General features: G+C 38.6%; 1 protein-coding gene across 3 annotated transcripts in view; it reads left to right on the top strand.

The window, feature by feature from the left end:
• The window catches only part of PREX1 (phosphatidylinositol-3,4,5-trisphosphate dependent Rac exchange factor 1), a 123,626-nt gene extending 115,521 nt beyond the window's left edge, over window positions 1-8,105 (top strand). For all 3 annotated transcript variants that reach the window (XM_058850526.1, XM_058850525.1, XM_058850524.1), the window contains exons 33-40: window positions 107-206; window positions 841-984; window positions 1,622-1,736; window positions 2,165-2,231; window positions 2,973-3,160; window positions 3,812-3,914; window positions 4,455-4,522; window positions 6,699-8,105. In XM_058850526.1, the coding sequence (XP_058706509.1) occupies window positions 107-206; window positions 841-984; window positions 1,622-1,736; window positions 2,165-2,231; window positions 2,973-3,160; window positions 3,812-3,914; window positions 4,455-4,522; window positions 6,699-6,741 (828 nt within the window). In that variant the 3' untranslated portion in view covers window positions 6,742-8,105. The remainder of the gene's footprint in view (window positions 1-106; window positions 207-840; window positions 985-1,621; window positions 1,737-2,164; window positions 2,232-2,972; window positions 3,161-3,811; window positions 3,915-4,454; window positions 4,523-6,698) is intronic.
• Window positions 8,106-16,270: the final 8,165 nt, after the last annotated feature.

Here is a 16,270-nt window from a genome sequence, read left to right as displayed (position 1 = left end):
TGCTTTAGGTTTCTTGAACCAAAACATGCCCATAACAACAGTACCTTCCTGTCACTCATCTTCTGGCAGATAATAACCTATTTGTTTCTGTGGCCTTGCCCTACAGAAGGAGGAGCGCATCATGCTGGAAGACATCCAGGTCACTCTGGCTGAACTAGACAAAGTTGCCTTTTTTTTCAAGCAGCTGGATGAAAGTCTTGTAGCAAGTGAGTATTCTCTGTTTCTTTGAGGCACTTTTTTTTTTTTTTTTTCACATGTTCTATGGTTTAATATCCTCTATGATTGTAAATCTGAGAGACTATGTCACACCTAGGGAGCACTGGGCAGCTTCTCTGAAGCACCACTGTATTCCCTCAGCTTCCCCTGCAAGCATAGGGCCCCTAAAGCAGGACTGACACAATGGAATGGTGGTGGTGTGTGTAGCTGTAGCCTGTGCCAGTGTGCCTTATTTGTGTGATTCTATATGGGGGGAGGAGATATGACAGAAAATTAGCACCATGCTCCTGTGGTGAATTCCCAGCTTTTCAGTGTCCTGTGTCTTACCCTGCCAGATCTCTCTCTTCATGTCTACTGGCTATGAAATGCCATGAAACAACATGAGATTCTAATTATTAACCATATTTACTGTATTTGGATCAAACATCATACTAGGTCACACTAACTATGATCCTTTAAGTATAAGGTTTCAGAGCCTGCATTCTCTCCATAAAGGCTCTTCCTTATTGACCTTATGGTGGAGATGTGATATGTCATTAGGTAATCTAACAAACTCAGATAGCAGTGGTTTCACAATTCTCCTGCTGTGGTAAAGCAGCAAGTTTTTTATCTTTATTTCTCCAGATACTCATGTCTTCTACCACATCGAAGGAAGTCGTCAGGCCTTGAAGGTTATCTTTTATCTTGACAGCTACTACTTCTCCAAACTGCCTGCTCGGTTTCAGAATGGGGGAACCTTGAAACTGCACACAGTTCTCTTTACAAAAGGTGTCTATAAAAAGCTTTCTTGAGAAAAAGAAGCTAACTACTCATTTTGAAAGATCAAAAATAATGACCATGAAGCTCTTAAAAAAAGCAGCCGAGACCTACAGACTCACTTAGGAGGCAGATATTTCTATTTTAGGAAGCCCTAGGGAGTGCTAGACTTTAGAATTAGACACAGTCATGGGAACAAGATGTGCTGGTTTGGGGCTTTTTTTTTGCCTCAGCCATAGAGACATTATACTGGACTACATGGATAGTTTGATCTAGTGTAGGATCAGGAGATGTGCCCAGGCTACAGAGAAGTGTTTTAAAAAGCAAACACTGTGGCAGAACCGTCTGGGCTAGAAATCAACTTGGTAAGCAAATATTCACACCAAAATACAACAAAGGAAATTTCTTTCAAGGGACCAGCAGTGGGGAGTAATTGCTGTCAGACAGAGCTGCCCTCTGTGAAGTTCACCTTTGTGATACTACCACTGTACTCCCATTCTGGGAAATGCATTACATTTATAGAATAATAGAATCAGCCTTGGCATGATCCAGCAGTCATTTGCTGAGAAATGTGGTGATACATAGATAAATAATTTTTAAAAATCATTGGTACTAAAACATAGCTTTAGTAAATTGTTTTCTTCTTCAGCTCTGGAGAGTACAGAGGGGCAATCACAACCAGCTGGTTCATCTCTAGAAGAACTCCCACAGCAAATTAATGGTATTTCACTCGAAAAAGTGCAGCAATACTACCGTAAACTCAGGTATTTTGTACTTCTCCTTTGCCTTAAAAGACACTGAAAATTTCAGAGCACTCCTTGCTAAGGGTTTTAAAATTGAATGAAAAAGATGTTTTGATCTTGATGCGGTTTTTGCACAAATAGGATTTATAGAGATCCTCATTGTGTGGGAAGCTTGGTATTTTCTTCCAATAGTTTAGCCCATTCAGAAGGAATGCAGATTTGACCTCAGAATTTTGTGCAGAGCTAGAATTATATTTTTTTAATGGGGATTTGGAATATGTTAGCCTAGAATCTGTAAATTATTGCAGTCACAATGGTTCAATAAGCAGATCTTCAAGTGCAAGATTTTTAGCATAGCTTTCTGTGCTGTTTTATACAAGATAGTATACATATATGTGCTTGAAGTGGGGCAAACCTAACTAATGTAGGACCTGTTGGCCTTTTTGCAGGACATTTTACCTAGAGAGATCAAATTTGCCCACTGATTCCAATACTACTGCAGTGAAGATTGACCAGGTATTGTTTCTGCGGGTTTTTTTGTAACAAATTCTCTCATAGAAGTATTATTTCAACATCTCTAAAATTCCAGTTGAGGCATACCTGTGTGGTAGATCTATCCATACGCAAACAGCATTTTAAAATATTCCCAACCTTAATGAGGGAATCTGAATTTCTCTGAAACTTGGCTACAGTTCTTTTGTTGAGAAGAAAATGTGCAGAATGTGGGTAGACACAAATCCCCTTCACTGCAGCACTAAGAAGACCGTATGTGACCCTGCCTGCCCTTGTCAAACACAGTGTCTGATACCAGACAGGATGGGCTCATTTTCCTCTCAGGCAGATGCATGAAAACAAGCAAATGTTCAATTTGCAAGTCACACTTTGTTCACTTTGTACACTTCATTGCAGAGAAAACAAGAAAAGAATGCTGCCCAGAGTCTCAGGTATAGGCAGTCTGTCTAGCTGGGCAGGTGATGTGTGGATATGTGCATGTAATGCTACTGCAGGGAACGTCTGTGCAATTGTAATTCACATTGTAAACAATCTGTGTGATTTGTGATAAAAAATTGTTCCAAGCCGAAGTTGTTCTATTTTGCCACTTCCAGAATTCATTTATATTTTAAATAGTTGTTAATGTGTGGCAGTTACTCTGGTGTAGAATACTGTGCTTAGACAATAGGATAAAGACTTTTGATAAAATGTCTTTATAGCTTGAAGGTGTTATGCCACTGATTGTTTTTGTATTGCTCTGTTTAGCTTATTCGTCCTATCAATGCAATGGATGAGCTTTGCAGGCTGCTGAAGTCTTTCATTAGTACAAAGCCAGTGCAGTCGGGATGTTCCAGCAGTGCCTCCTCAGGAGCTGGCCTGCTGCCCATCTCCTCTGAGCTCTGTTACCGGCTGGGAGCCTGTCACATCACCATGTGTGCCACGGGGATGCAGAGGTGAATGAGGGTTAAACCTGGGTATGGCTGCTATGATGGCAGCTTCTGTCCTTTCTAGAGATGTGATCCTATTCAAAACAAAATAAGGTAAATTTTAAGGGAATGTAATAAGGACCTAAATCTGCTGACATCTTTACTTCAGGGAAGGTTCTAACTTTTACTTTTGTTCATAATAGTATTGACACAAAAGATTTTGTGTTTCAGTGCATTATCCAATGCAACTGTCCAAGTGATCTCATTGCACAGAACTTGTAGTCAGCATTGTCTTTAGTCACACACTGAAAATTTAGGAAGTTGCTCAGAAATAGCTTTAGAATCTTGGTGTGCACACACATTGATTTTGAAACACACCACTGTTCTGCCAGTGTCTCAAAAATAAAGAGTAATTTGTGAATTCCTTTAAAATGAATCAATGCAAAACAGCAGTGACACAGCCTTGTAGTAATGATGCTGGAGACTCAAACAATTGCAGTATGCAGGTGCAACAAGACTGAGGTCATTTAATAGTTTTGTATGTAAGAAAATCTACAAAAGTAAATAAAAGTAAATAGCTAACAGAAGCAATGCCTAACAGGTAAGTCTCCTGCACATGCCTGTTTATACTTTTTAAGCTATGATCTGTGATTTCCTAACTCTTGTTCCCTTGTTCAGGAGTACACTGAGTGTGTCCCTGGAGCAAGCAGCCATACTGGCCCGCAGCCATGGACTGCTGCCCAAGTGTATCATGCAAGCTACAGACATCATGCGGAAGCAGGTAAGTGTTCGCATGTGTCTGCTGCGTGCCACCATTGTCCAGTAACATAACGGTGCAAAACCCAGTTTATTTTGGTGTGGCACAGTGCTTTGTGCACTGCAAACCTACATATCCCAACTCCTACTGAGGGCTGAATTATTACACCTGTGTGTGACAGCAGCACTGTTAACTTTTGCATGTACAGCCCCTACAACAATTCAAATCTATGCCTCAGTGTGTATTGTGTATGCCTTAAAGGTTAGAAAAGAAAGAATGTGCAGTATATTTAAGACAGTTTCTGTACAGGAGAAATCCAAGTCTCAATCATAGTGTTAAAATAGCAGAAATTACCTAGTGCTAGACAGCAGTACTTGTAAAGTGCTTTGTGACTAATTTATAAGTTAACATAGATGATAATTGTATCCACCCAATGGATTCAAAATCTTTTTGAAGTAGTTAATGGATTCTCAAATAGGAATTATACTTCCATTATAATATTTTTTCCTAAGGATAATTTGCTTTATCAATACTGTCAGTACCATAAATTCTCTTTTTCCACAGGGACCAAGGGTTGAAATCTCTGCCAAGAATCTGAAAGTGATGGACCAAATGCCACAGCATGCACCTCGGTAGGTTATTATGAATTATACATTTTCTCTGAGTGCTGATTTTGTTTCTGTAACCATTGTGGAGTTCCTGCTATAAGCAAAGATGATCTTAGTTGCAATAGTGGAAAAAAGGAGAAAAAATAAAATTCTTTTTTCTCCCTGTACTAAACTGAATACACACTGTAGATTAATCAGCTTTGCTGCTTATGATTTGCAGATCATCAGATTCAAAGGTTTCTGTATTTTCTGAGTCAAACATAGCTGATCTGTTTTGGACTGTTTCTATGAGTTGGCAAAGCTAGTGATGGACAGTCATTGCTGGAATGTTTAGAAAGAAAAATTCCTAGACAGCAAATATGACTGCAGATATGCACAGATAATACAGTAGTGTGCTTACAAGAGTCTGATGATTTAATTCTAGCAGAGCAGGTTTAAGAGCAGGCACTTCCAGCCAGAGTAACTGCACAGTAATTCAGCCCTAAGGGGAACCTCAGTTGCCCAGGGTTGTGTATGGGTTTGTCTAGAAGGCAGCTGTGAAAAACACTGTACATTTGTGAATCCTACTGCACCTAATGGGAGACAGAGATGTTCATCTCTCTCTACGAGAGAATAATACCTTTACTTTTAAGTAAAGTATTTGGGTCAGTTTCTTCCAATTTCACCTCTCAGAGAGAAAAGAATGTTCTTTAATAAATTGTAACATAGCATTTTCCCACAATGGCAGTAACGATTTGTCATGGTTTAGATGACAATATATGCAGAATCTGTCTGTACAAATATTAGAGAAACTTCTGATTCTACTGTTGTTAATGGCATTGTTTACAAGAAGACAAAACAGTTCAGAATCCACATCAGAAAAGGTCCAGCAGAGTCTGTGCCATATCTTCAGACAGAACAAATGTGTTTGCTAGTGCCTGAGTCCTCCAAAGAGCACACTGGTTCCATGTTAGAAGACTTCCTTAAACACTAATACCTTATTCACCCATTGAGACTTCTGAGTTAGTCTAAATTAGCCCCTCTTTTAATTTTTCTTTTTTCTCTCCTATCCACTCCTCAAAGTGTTCAGAGAAAATTAATTTAAACTTTCGAGACTGTGGTGATGCTTCCTCTAACTTCCTCTAGTCTTGGTTCATTTTCTCAGAGATGTTAAAGAGTAGAATTTTGCATTTAGAACTTTATCCTTCTGTTGGATTGTAATTGATATTTCAAAAACAGACAAAACAATGGTGTTGGCTGCTGTACCATGACCCAGGTGCCATCCATCAGTGTTTTGACAGTGTAGTTATTTTGCCTTATTAATGGCCATACATTACTTTGGCTCCATTGTTATGGCCATAACCATGTTACCTTCAAAAAGAAGCAGTTTTAAAAACAAATCACAAGATGAGGCATTTTTTTTCTTTTGAATACACTCTAAATCACAATGATAAATTCCAGAACTATTTACTTGAATTATTTCTGGGCAATAAAGATCAGATATGTGTGTTCCTGCTGGGTTCCATCATAATGCGAAATAAAACTGAGCAAAGTTAAAAAGAGATCTGGTGAACTAACTCCCAGGATTATATTTCTTAGCACAAATCTGTAATAGCTGTCTTGAAAGAGAAGTTATAAAATACTCGAGTTTATTCTGATATAAAGAAGAAAAAGCCAAGAAAAAGCTCACAAAGTCATACATGAATGACAAGTCAACATGGGCTTAGGTTTAACCACTGTACTCAATTTGATAATCTCATGAGTCAAAAAAATTCTCAGAAAAGATGACTCTTAAAATTAAGATTTGTTCAAACACATCAACAAGCAGATATGTTTACTTTTATGTGTTTGGTATCCCAGCCTGTATGACGGGGGAGAACTTTTTTGTTGAGGAAAAATTCTGAACTGACTTTAAAACCAAAAGAAATAGAAAAAGAGAGAAGGCTCTGTTGAAGAACCAAACTGAGCCAAAATTAAGAAGAAGTGATGGAGAGTCTCAAATAATATTGTAAACAATGGTTGTAAATACTTTAGTTAACAAGTGGCTAGTGGCACTTCTAAAGTTGCAGTTACTAAGATTAAAAATAGGAGAATTCTTGGTATGTCATTACCTCTAAAACTTGCAGAATAACAAAGAAGCTGCTGACCCTCAAACATGATTCCAGCAACTTTGTTATTATCCCTATGATCTTTAATTCCCTACTTTTCCTCTGTTCTAAAGACTCTATAGGTTGTGCCAGCCGCCTACAGAGGGGGATTTATAGAAGAAAGAGGCACCTCTTGGCAGCCCCACAGGAGCACTCTGCTCCGAGGAGCCCTGGCTGAGGACCCTATGGACTGACCCCAATGGTGCTGCTGTGCTCTGGAGCAGAGGGACCTGCTGGCCCAGGCATCAGGAATCTGCCTTCGAACTCCTGGAGCCCATGCAGGATCCATTATTTCTTTGACTTCTTGGAGAAATTCTTGAAACAAGCACCACAGGCAGGAATGGCTGCTGCCATTTGCCAGATGCCTGGAAAATGACCATTATTCTTCAAGAAAGCGCAGTTCTCCTGGCGACTTGTTTGTGCAACCACCAGAAAGTTGTGGACTTCCAGATACAGCTTGGTTCGGAAAATCATGCTGGACACGCCTCTCTCTCTCCCTGTACTGCCCCAGGCACCCATTTAACTGCCAGCAGGTTTTTGGACAACCTCCTTTAGTGGTAGTTTCATAAACCCCTCTCTTTCAAGAAATGACCTGCACTTTTGAGCAAAGAATAGCACAACTTATGGTTTATTCAAATAGGAACATAAAGAATTTCTTCTGGAGTAATTTTCCACTTTGGCCCAGTGAGAGAATCTCTCTATGCTGCAGAGTATACATTCCATAATACTTCTTATCATTATTTCATTTCACTTACTGTAGCTTTCAGGTTTTTGATTAACTCTTTTTACTAATGCCCTGTGATTGTGTACTCTGGAATACAGTGCTAGTGAAGAGGAGTGTAGGATTTTTAAGAGAACATTATAAAGAAAAAATACAGTCCTATAATCTGATTATTTGAACAGATGTAGTTTTTAAAACAGGTCAGAAGAACTATACTTATTTATGTGGAGTGGAATAATATGTGTTTTCAATCATCTTATTACATGTACAAGGTTGAAATAAAAATTATATTGTTTAAAATGGGACCAATATACTGGCAGTTACACAGCTACTCCCAGCTGACTGAAAAATCTACATTATTTAAAGCCTTCAATATTTAAGTAGACTTTAATACAGTTATTAAGATGTATTAGGGATGCTTTTAAGTTAAAAGAAAAAAAGAAATAATGTATATAATGTTCTTTATTTTTTCTTGTTTGAAAAATCATTCTCCATTCTGTCAGTATTGCCCTAAGCGCTGTAGGTTTTTTCCAAATTACTGGCTGAAACTAATGAAAGCATGTCAGCAGTCTCAGGACAGAAATAATGTTCCTTTGGAGTGAGTGCCTTAACATGACCAACCCTCCCTAACGTGGCAGGCATACAAGAAACTCCCAATTCCTGTTCCTCCGCAGCCTCCTTTAAAGCAGCTCCCAGTCAGGAAACCCAGGAGCGCTTTGCAGTAATGTGTATTGTAGAAAATAAAGGTTTGGGGGTTTTATTTGTGTTGTTTTGTTTTTTAGTGGGCTTAATTTTATTTTATTAACAGCCAGAGCAACTCAAAAACTAAAACTGGATGTTTTCATTTGGACATGAAGATTTCTTTAATTTTTCTAATCTTCTCTTGAACACAAAACTGTTCATGACAAGTTGTGGGAATGCAGTTTGTTCTTAATCTTGTTTCTTAATTTTTCAGTATTTGTTTTCTTCTCCCACAGACTGGAATAATTTTGGGGAAGAAACTTCCTTTTTTATTTTATCCTTTTTTTTTTTTATTTCTTACTTTTAACTGTTTCTGCTGAACTACAGCAAGGCTGGGGAACTAGGACAGCCCATGGACTGCCAGCTTTGGGATATAGATTTGGTACTGGGGGTCCATTCTGGACTGCAACCAGATAAGCAGATCTCTATTTCAATGCACTTTTTGCTAATTTTGGAAACGTTACTCTTATCATTTGCTACTTGAAGAAAAAATGGATGTTTCTTCACTGAATCCTCAATTTCAAATGTACTTAGTACTATAAAAACCACAGGAACACCCCAAAGTAAAAAAGAACCCTTTGGGCAAGCCCTGTCTGTGTCCCCATCAGCCGTGCTCCGCAGAACAACCTGGGCAGGATCCTGGCCCATGCCTGCAGCCTCTGGCAACATGAGAGATGCAGAGAAGGATGTCCAAGGGCATTTACACTGTGCACTGTTTTACACTGAAATGTATGTGTTATTCTCACTGAAAACCTGAGAGATGTTTTTATTATTAAAAGTTGGTTTATATTATAAGGAAAGAAGGTTGATCTTATTTTCTGTTACACCCTTTAGTGCCTTCACCCTGCATTCTGTTGATGGTTTTAAGTACCAATATATTTGTATGGCTTGGGGAGCAGTCGGAAGTTTGAATGGTAAGGGGAAAGTTGGGTTTGATTTCAGCTCAAACTGGCAGTGTAGAGCTGAACTCCTCCTGTTTGTGCAGTCCTCTAAAGCTGTGGGGAAGACCACAGACTTGTGTTACGGTAGAAAAGGAAAAACTGGTTTGATGCTTTAGAACTGTGGGGTTTGAACCAGTGCTGGGAACTAACAGGTTCAAGTAGAAAAAGAAGAGGGCAATGCACAAACCAACCTGCAAGCGAAGAGAGATTAGGTCTGCAGAATTTCCAGGGCTAAAAGCAAAGAATCAGGCCTGGCACAACAGAACAAATGCATATTCTGTAGATTTGGAACATCTGATACAGTGGAAGTGTGGAAAATGTGGAAAACAGTCATGATGGAGAAGATGGGAACTATAGCAGCTTGATGATGAGGTGGGTGGGGTTGCGTGGCAGCTGTGAGTGGAATTCCTTGTGTATGTGTCTCATAACTGAGTTTGCTGAAGATTTTCATTAACCACTGAAGCACAGTTGTGGGCAGGCTGGGGTGATGCTGATTTGGGAGACACTAATCTTGCAAAGGATCTTGGTAAACACACAAAAACACACCGAAGGACTTTGAACACTGAAGGGGATGAAGTGAGTGGAATTAGGTTTTTCCACACAAATATTAGCTTATGCTGTTGAAGACTGAACAAAATATTTTGATTTTTTGTTAATAAAAGGACCAGTCATAGAGTTTGTCACAAGATGACACAGGCATTTTGATAAATCATGAAAGCTCAGCCTGCACTAGAAAACAAATGGCCAGTTATTATGGAGAAGTATTCAGGCTCTCTGCTGAAGCCAGATAATTAAGTGAAAATGCAGTAGCTAAGTGTTGAAGTAAACAGATGCCTTTATAAGAAAATAATAATGAGAAAGGTAAAGACAGTTCAATCTGAACATAAATATAGCCTGAAGGAGAAAAAGTGATCAGGGCTAAATATTGGCTAAAAATTTTCCTTCCCTAAGGCTTTGGCAAAAAAATAACTTGTCCAAAGCAAGTTGCAAAGGCTGAAGCAGTGCCTGGTGCAGCAGGAGAGCATACAAGCTGTCTCCAGTACTGATTAAGATGGATTCTCTGAGGAGCTAAAGGGTGAGAAAGGTGAAATTGGTAAGTGTAACAAATGTAGGTTGTCTCTATATAGTCAATAAAATGTCAGTAAACTCCCTTAGGTGGAGTCCTGATCACCCTTGAGTTTACAAAGCATATGATTTGAGTGAGCGAAATTGAGCGATTGAATTTGCTGTAGAAAAAAGTGGTAAAATCCACGGGTGACATTAGTCACTTATTGCACATGATGGTTATAATAATCTCATTGGGGCTTAAGGTCTACTATCAGAAAAGTTACTGATATATTAATGCAGTTTTTCCTAACAGATCCTGTAGAACCAGTCAGCCATTTGGTTTAATTCTTACAAGTTACATATCAAAAAAGGTAGTTCTTTACCAAGGATTTTACATCCAAAAATCTTTCCCATTTTTGGAGGGTGTTGTTACTCCTCCAGTTCCTAACAAGGGAGGTTAGCAGGTACAGAGGGTCTAGACAGAAAGTGCCCAACAAAACCAGCCCTACTGTTGTAAAGCTTTGAGTCCTGGGTAAAATCCTGAGCAGATTGCTCAGACTCTCTTATCCATTTCAAACTGGATTAGAAAAAAAGCAATAAGCCTCCTGATTCTTACACTTCTAAACTGATCTAAAGTGTTCTGTATCCTGTTTCAGCATGGCTCAATAAAGCTGTTTCTTTTGCTTTAGGACACACTTTCTTCAGCTCTCTCACCCATGGCAGCAGTGAAAGCAGAGAGCAGTGTCCTGGCTGGTGTGAAGAGCAGAGTTACCACGACTTTTCCAGTCATTCTGGAGAAGCGAAACTGCTGCTAAATAGATCTGCTTTCACTGAGCTGCCAAAGCTCCCTTGGAGCTCTTTAACAACCCCTTCTGGTCGTCGTGATTCACTATTTGAAGAATACTTCTCCTTGCCAAAATGACTCATTTTGTAAAATGTCAATTAATGCACTGCAGAGTCTGCAAAAAAATAGATTTTTTTAAATTAATTATTATTTAAATTAGTAATTAATGTTTGAATCAAGTGATTACTTTCTTGATATTGCTTAAAATTAAATTTAGTTATAAGCACTTTGAAGGCAATGCAGAAAGAGCCATTATTATTTAATCAGCTTTAAATTGCTTACTTAAGTACTTACATGAGTGACATATTTTCATCTTGAGATAATTAAAAATAATTAGTATGGCTTTATCACAGTTTTAATGTGCAAAAATCAAATTCACATTATTAGAGGTGCTTGAATACTGGGGTTTTTGATGGAATTTATCTGCAAATTATCGCATGAAAGTTAATTTGGCTATCACATGAATGCAAAGTTTGCAGAGAGTGATTTGGCCAGGATGCATCATTCATCTCTGATTCCATGTGAACTCAGTTCTGTTTTATTTTTCAGGGAGTTTATTATAGTTTCTGGAAATAATAAGCAATTTTAGAGCTGGTACAACACCTGGTGTGTCTTGCTGCAAGAAATAAAAAACCTCGAGCCTTACTTCTTCTGCCTGCTTGGGTGCAGTTTCATTAAATTCAGTGGAATCAGTGATACCAGTTTTCAGTGTTACCAGCAACAACCAACAGGTTTGAGCATAACTCAAATGCAACAGAAGTTTTCAACTTTTTAAGCAGTAGTTTAAAACTATGAAGTAGGGAGCTATTTCACCTCTGTATGGATGGGAAATGAGAACAAGATGTAATTCTAACTGAAATTACTGCATTTTTATGTAAAGATCCATCAAGCCCTGTCATGACAACAGGTCAGGTCAGTTGGGTGCATTGCCCTTAACTGGTTCTCCCAGTGCTGTCCTTTACTGCAGTTGAATGACACTCATGCAAAATTGCTTCTTGCCTCTGAAAGCCAGAGGAAATGAAGAGAACCTCTCTCAGGCTCTCTCTTTCTCCAAATGAATCTTCCCACTTATTAATATAATAATGAGTAATAAGCAAATACAGCCTAAGCAGTCACAGGAAATTGTTTTCAGAAAGCAACTTTGGATCAATATAACTGAATGAACACAAGGGTAATTATTAAAAATTAATTTCACTGTTCATATATTTTTGCACATTATGTCCTTCACATGATTTGTTGCATAATGCCACTCCAGAAATATTACTTTTTTGCTCATCTGGACAGGACACAGATGATGGACTGCTGGAGAGGCTTCTCATAATTACCCTCAAAAGTGTTAAGCCTCAGTAGTTTTAGACAGACCAGCCCATAAAAATCTTCAAACACACTAAGAGCTTTCATGTGTGTTCCAAAACTGATACAGTAAACTGCAATCTGTTTAAAACTGCAAAAACCCTTAAAATAGATTTTAAAGATAGGACAACTGTCCATTCCCACTCCTTTCGCCTTATTACACCAAGGTTGGCCTGAATATATTCAGAGTGCTATCACCTGTAATGGAAGCTGCTGCTGGTAGGTGCTGAAAGAGGATGTCTTTCACATACACCTCAATTGCATTAAAGTGGTAGGGATTTGGGATTGTCCAACTATTCAGTTACTGACTGCCCCTTAGATAAGATTTGTTTCTAGTTTCTCAATTCAACCTTATGTTACATTAAATTCACTACAGTTAGCACTCAGATGAATTGCATTTTCGAAGATTAACTCAGATGGTAAGGCTGTGTACACAATTCTCTCTCTGACCAATCCCTTACAGTTCATCAGCTCTTGTAATAAAAAAAAAACCCGAGAAAGATAACAGTCTCTGAAAGAGTAGGATTGAAAGGGATTTTAGTCACCTAATTTCTTTTCCTCTTTTCCATGAAACAGCAGAGAATGTGGGACAGCCAACAGGAAGACTGAGACATTGTTTCTTTCATTTCCTGACTGAAAGCATCTAAGAAATGATTGTTTCACAAAACCATGTCAGGATGCATTTTTCCCCTGGCATTTAAGACAGCTTCTTCACAGGAGGAATGATCACTTGATATTAGAATTAAAATCACCACTAAAAGATCAATAGCTAATCCTGAAGATGAATCCCATCAACAGGAACTAAGAAACTTTGGGCTAATTTTTTTATGATACATCTCCATTGAAAGCAGTAGAAATATAGTCAGCATAATGGGAAGGAGAGTTTGGTTCCCTGCATTCAGATCACCCTATATACAACTGCTTCAGTCCTGCAGTAAGTGCTACAGCATGATTTAATGTGGGATGCTGTAGAACAAAGATGAAAATATGCCAGATGGTAAAAATATTTTTTTTCTATTTATAGTTTCATCTCAATGTTCTCTCTTAAATGGAAGAGATTTTAATAAATTACTATCTTTGCAGAGCCACAAAACATCAACATTTCATACATAAAAACGCCCATGTGATTGATACATCTGGCAACATGGTAATCTTTCTCTCTTTGTCTTTCTCTAGACAGAACATCTACAGAAACCAACAGATTTCCCTTCATTTAATTTAGTATCCTGAAAATCTCTTTCTTTGATTCTAGATGCTGCTTGGCACAGCAGTCATGTATGATCAAATGTAAGGTCAAATGGCGGGTTGCCTGAGAGCAAGGGTGTACACGTACCTGGAGCTTTGGTGCTGCAGCTGAAGGGAAGGACTTCAGCCTCGTAGTTCTACTGTGTCCTAGGCCAGGTTTGGCACTCATCCCACTTTTCTGTGAACTGGTTCAACTTGCTAACTCAGCAACAATCTCTTCATTCTTTTGCTGGCGTGCTTTCTGCTCAGTTAGCAAGCTGAATCAGCTCACAGCAGGGTCCAGTGAATTACCACATGGTGCCAGAGCAAAGCAGGAGTGCAGAGCAGGAGAAGCACTGTCCTTTTAATACTGTGCTCTTCATGGGTGGAACTCCACTCTGAGATACTTCAGGAAAACACAGTATTCATCTTTCTGGAACTCTGGACACAGCCATAAAGAGTGAAGAGTTTTCTGGTGGCCAGTTGAGGGGTACATCCACAAGCACTATCATTACCATGAAGAAGGTTGCAGGCAGCCAAGGCTGTTACCGTTGTCAGGGGCTTATCACGGCCTCTCTAGTGCAGCTTGGGACCCTCCAGCTGAACAAACAGCTCATGTCAGTACTCTCATCTGCTTCAGTGCAAAATTGGAGGGCTCCATTTATCCCACCCTCCTTGAATGCTGTTTGGTAAACACAGACAGACTTGGTGATAAACTGACAATGAACAGATGGGTAGCACACCCTGTCAGCTCTGTCTGCACCTCCTTCAAAGCACACTGGATACTGCTGGTAACATCCATTATCTTCTGCATGGTGATCACAGCCGTCAGTTTTAAACCTCAGGGGGGGAGAAAGCTGAAAGAAGACAAGGAAATGAGGGGGTTCAGCTAGATGAAGGATCCTGAGAAAAGATTATGATGATTTCTTTTTTTCAGTAGAAAGGAACACTGTGAAGCCTACTACAAATGATGGCTCTGTATGGTTAAGTGACCTAGAAAAATATAGGCTTGACAGTAAACCTGAAGGTTTTAGGTTTTAAACATGAAAACTTAAGATGAAAACTATTCCTTGTGCTCACTGTTTTTTGTCCTTTGACTAAGAGCAGCAGGCATTGTAGGAGAGAACAGGTGCAATCTTTCACTGACTCACAGCTCAGCAAGATAGGCAAGTGGTTTTTTTTGAAGTGAATTTAAAGATCAGTTATCTGGTATGATGGTTTGGTTTCTTTATTCTTCTTAAGTTTTAATCTGTTTTGCCCTTCTCCTAATCCATATCTCGCAACAAGAAATGAGTAAGTTTTCCAGTGATTTTTAGCTAGTTACACACCTGGATAGAAGTGAAATCTCTTGCAACTTCCATTATTGATGAAGGCCAGAGAGAATTCCTTTGTTAAGGGTACCACATCAGATCAGAATATATTTTCAGATGCTGTTAGTGAACCAGAAAGCAGCAAGACAATTTCATGGGGAAAGAGCAATCTTACAAGTCTCTGAAATGAGTTCCCTGCTGGCCTGCTGAATGTGGGTAAAATCCATGATTAAATCTGCCACCATTCCTGCTTTGCTGTCTGCTGTTGTTAGACTTCATATAAAAGACAAGTCAAAGTCTTAATCTGAGTTAATCTTGTATGTCCTCTAAATATAATTAAAAAGTCCCCAAAATTACCAGGGTCAGGTTTGATTTCTCCTGAATTATTTCCTCATTAGAAGCCTTTTACAATTATCTGTTCTGCTGTATGGGGTTTTTTTTGGGACACTTGACTAACACATCTGATATATGCATCTTTGGGGCATAACAATGCTCAAATAATTTGTTTAGTATAAACACTTCATGGGATGAGCAGAGGCCTACAAGTATGGGAAAGAAAGCTGTAAAATAAGCTTTGCTCTTTAAGTAAAAAGTAGAAAACCATTATACACAAAATCCTTTATCCTGAAAGTCCCCAAGATTACATCATGGGTAATAAAAAACTCTTGTCCTTCATTATTATTATTGTATTATTATTATTATTGTATACATTAATGGGAACTAGGAATAACAAAAAATGGGATTAAAGGCTGCTCCTAATCTTGTTGAGAAGTGATGTCAGCTTCTAGACACGTTTTTTATTCCATGCAGTGGAATTAGAGCACAGAAAGGATGTGAACAAACACAATCTAAATGTTAAATGTCTGCAAGCCCCTGATCTCATTCTTTAAGAACATTTTTTTTCTTGCAACACACAAGCCAAAGTCTCAAAATGCTGTACTGGTTTTTCCCATCTTTACTCCCTTACCCATTAGTCTTTTCTAGATATACAAGGTACAATGCATACTGACATTTTAAAGTGCAACCTTTATACAGCACTAGCTGGCAGATTCATGCCAAAGTGGCTATACCTAAGTGGGTTTTTTAATCGACTTCTGGCTATGAACCCAGAGGTGACAATGAAGGCAAGTTATTGGAAGATAAAAATTTGGAAATGCTCATTGCAGACTGATATTTGATTAAATAAATATTTAAGCTGACTTAAATATAAGTCAGAATTTCCTGATTAATAAAGATCATAGAAAATACAATCACATTGAAGATTAGATTTTTAGGACATAAAGGTCTTATGGAAATGATTGTTCCTAATAAGTGAAAGGAAATAGTTTTGTCCCTTCACATGCAGTCATAGGGATATTTCTATTTCTTAAACAGCAAAGAAAGCATAAGGCATTTATTGGCACTATATGACTAGTTGATAGGACTGATAGCATCCAGCTGTGCCTTTAGCCATTCACTCCAGCAG

Source organism: Poecile atricapillus, chromosome 15, assembly GCF_030490865.1.
Source record: "Poecile atricapillus isolate bPoeAtr1 chromosome 15, bPoeAtr1.hap1, whole genome shotgun sequence".
NCBI classification, from domain to species: domain Eukaryota; kingdom Metazoa; phylum Chordata; class Aves; order Passeriformes; family Paridae; genus Poecile; species Poecile atricapillus.
Note: the sequence above shows the minus strand (reverse complement) of the source record. Positions and strands in the feature narration are given on the sequence as shown.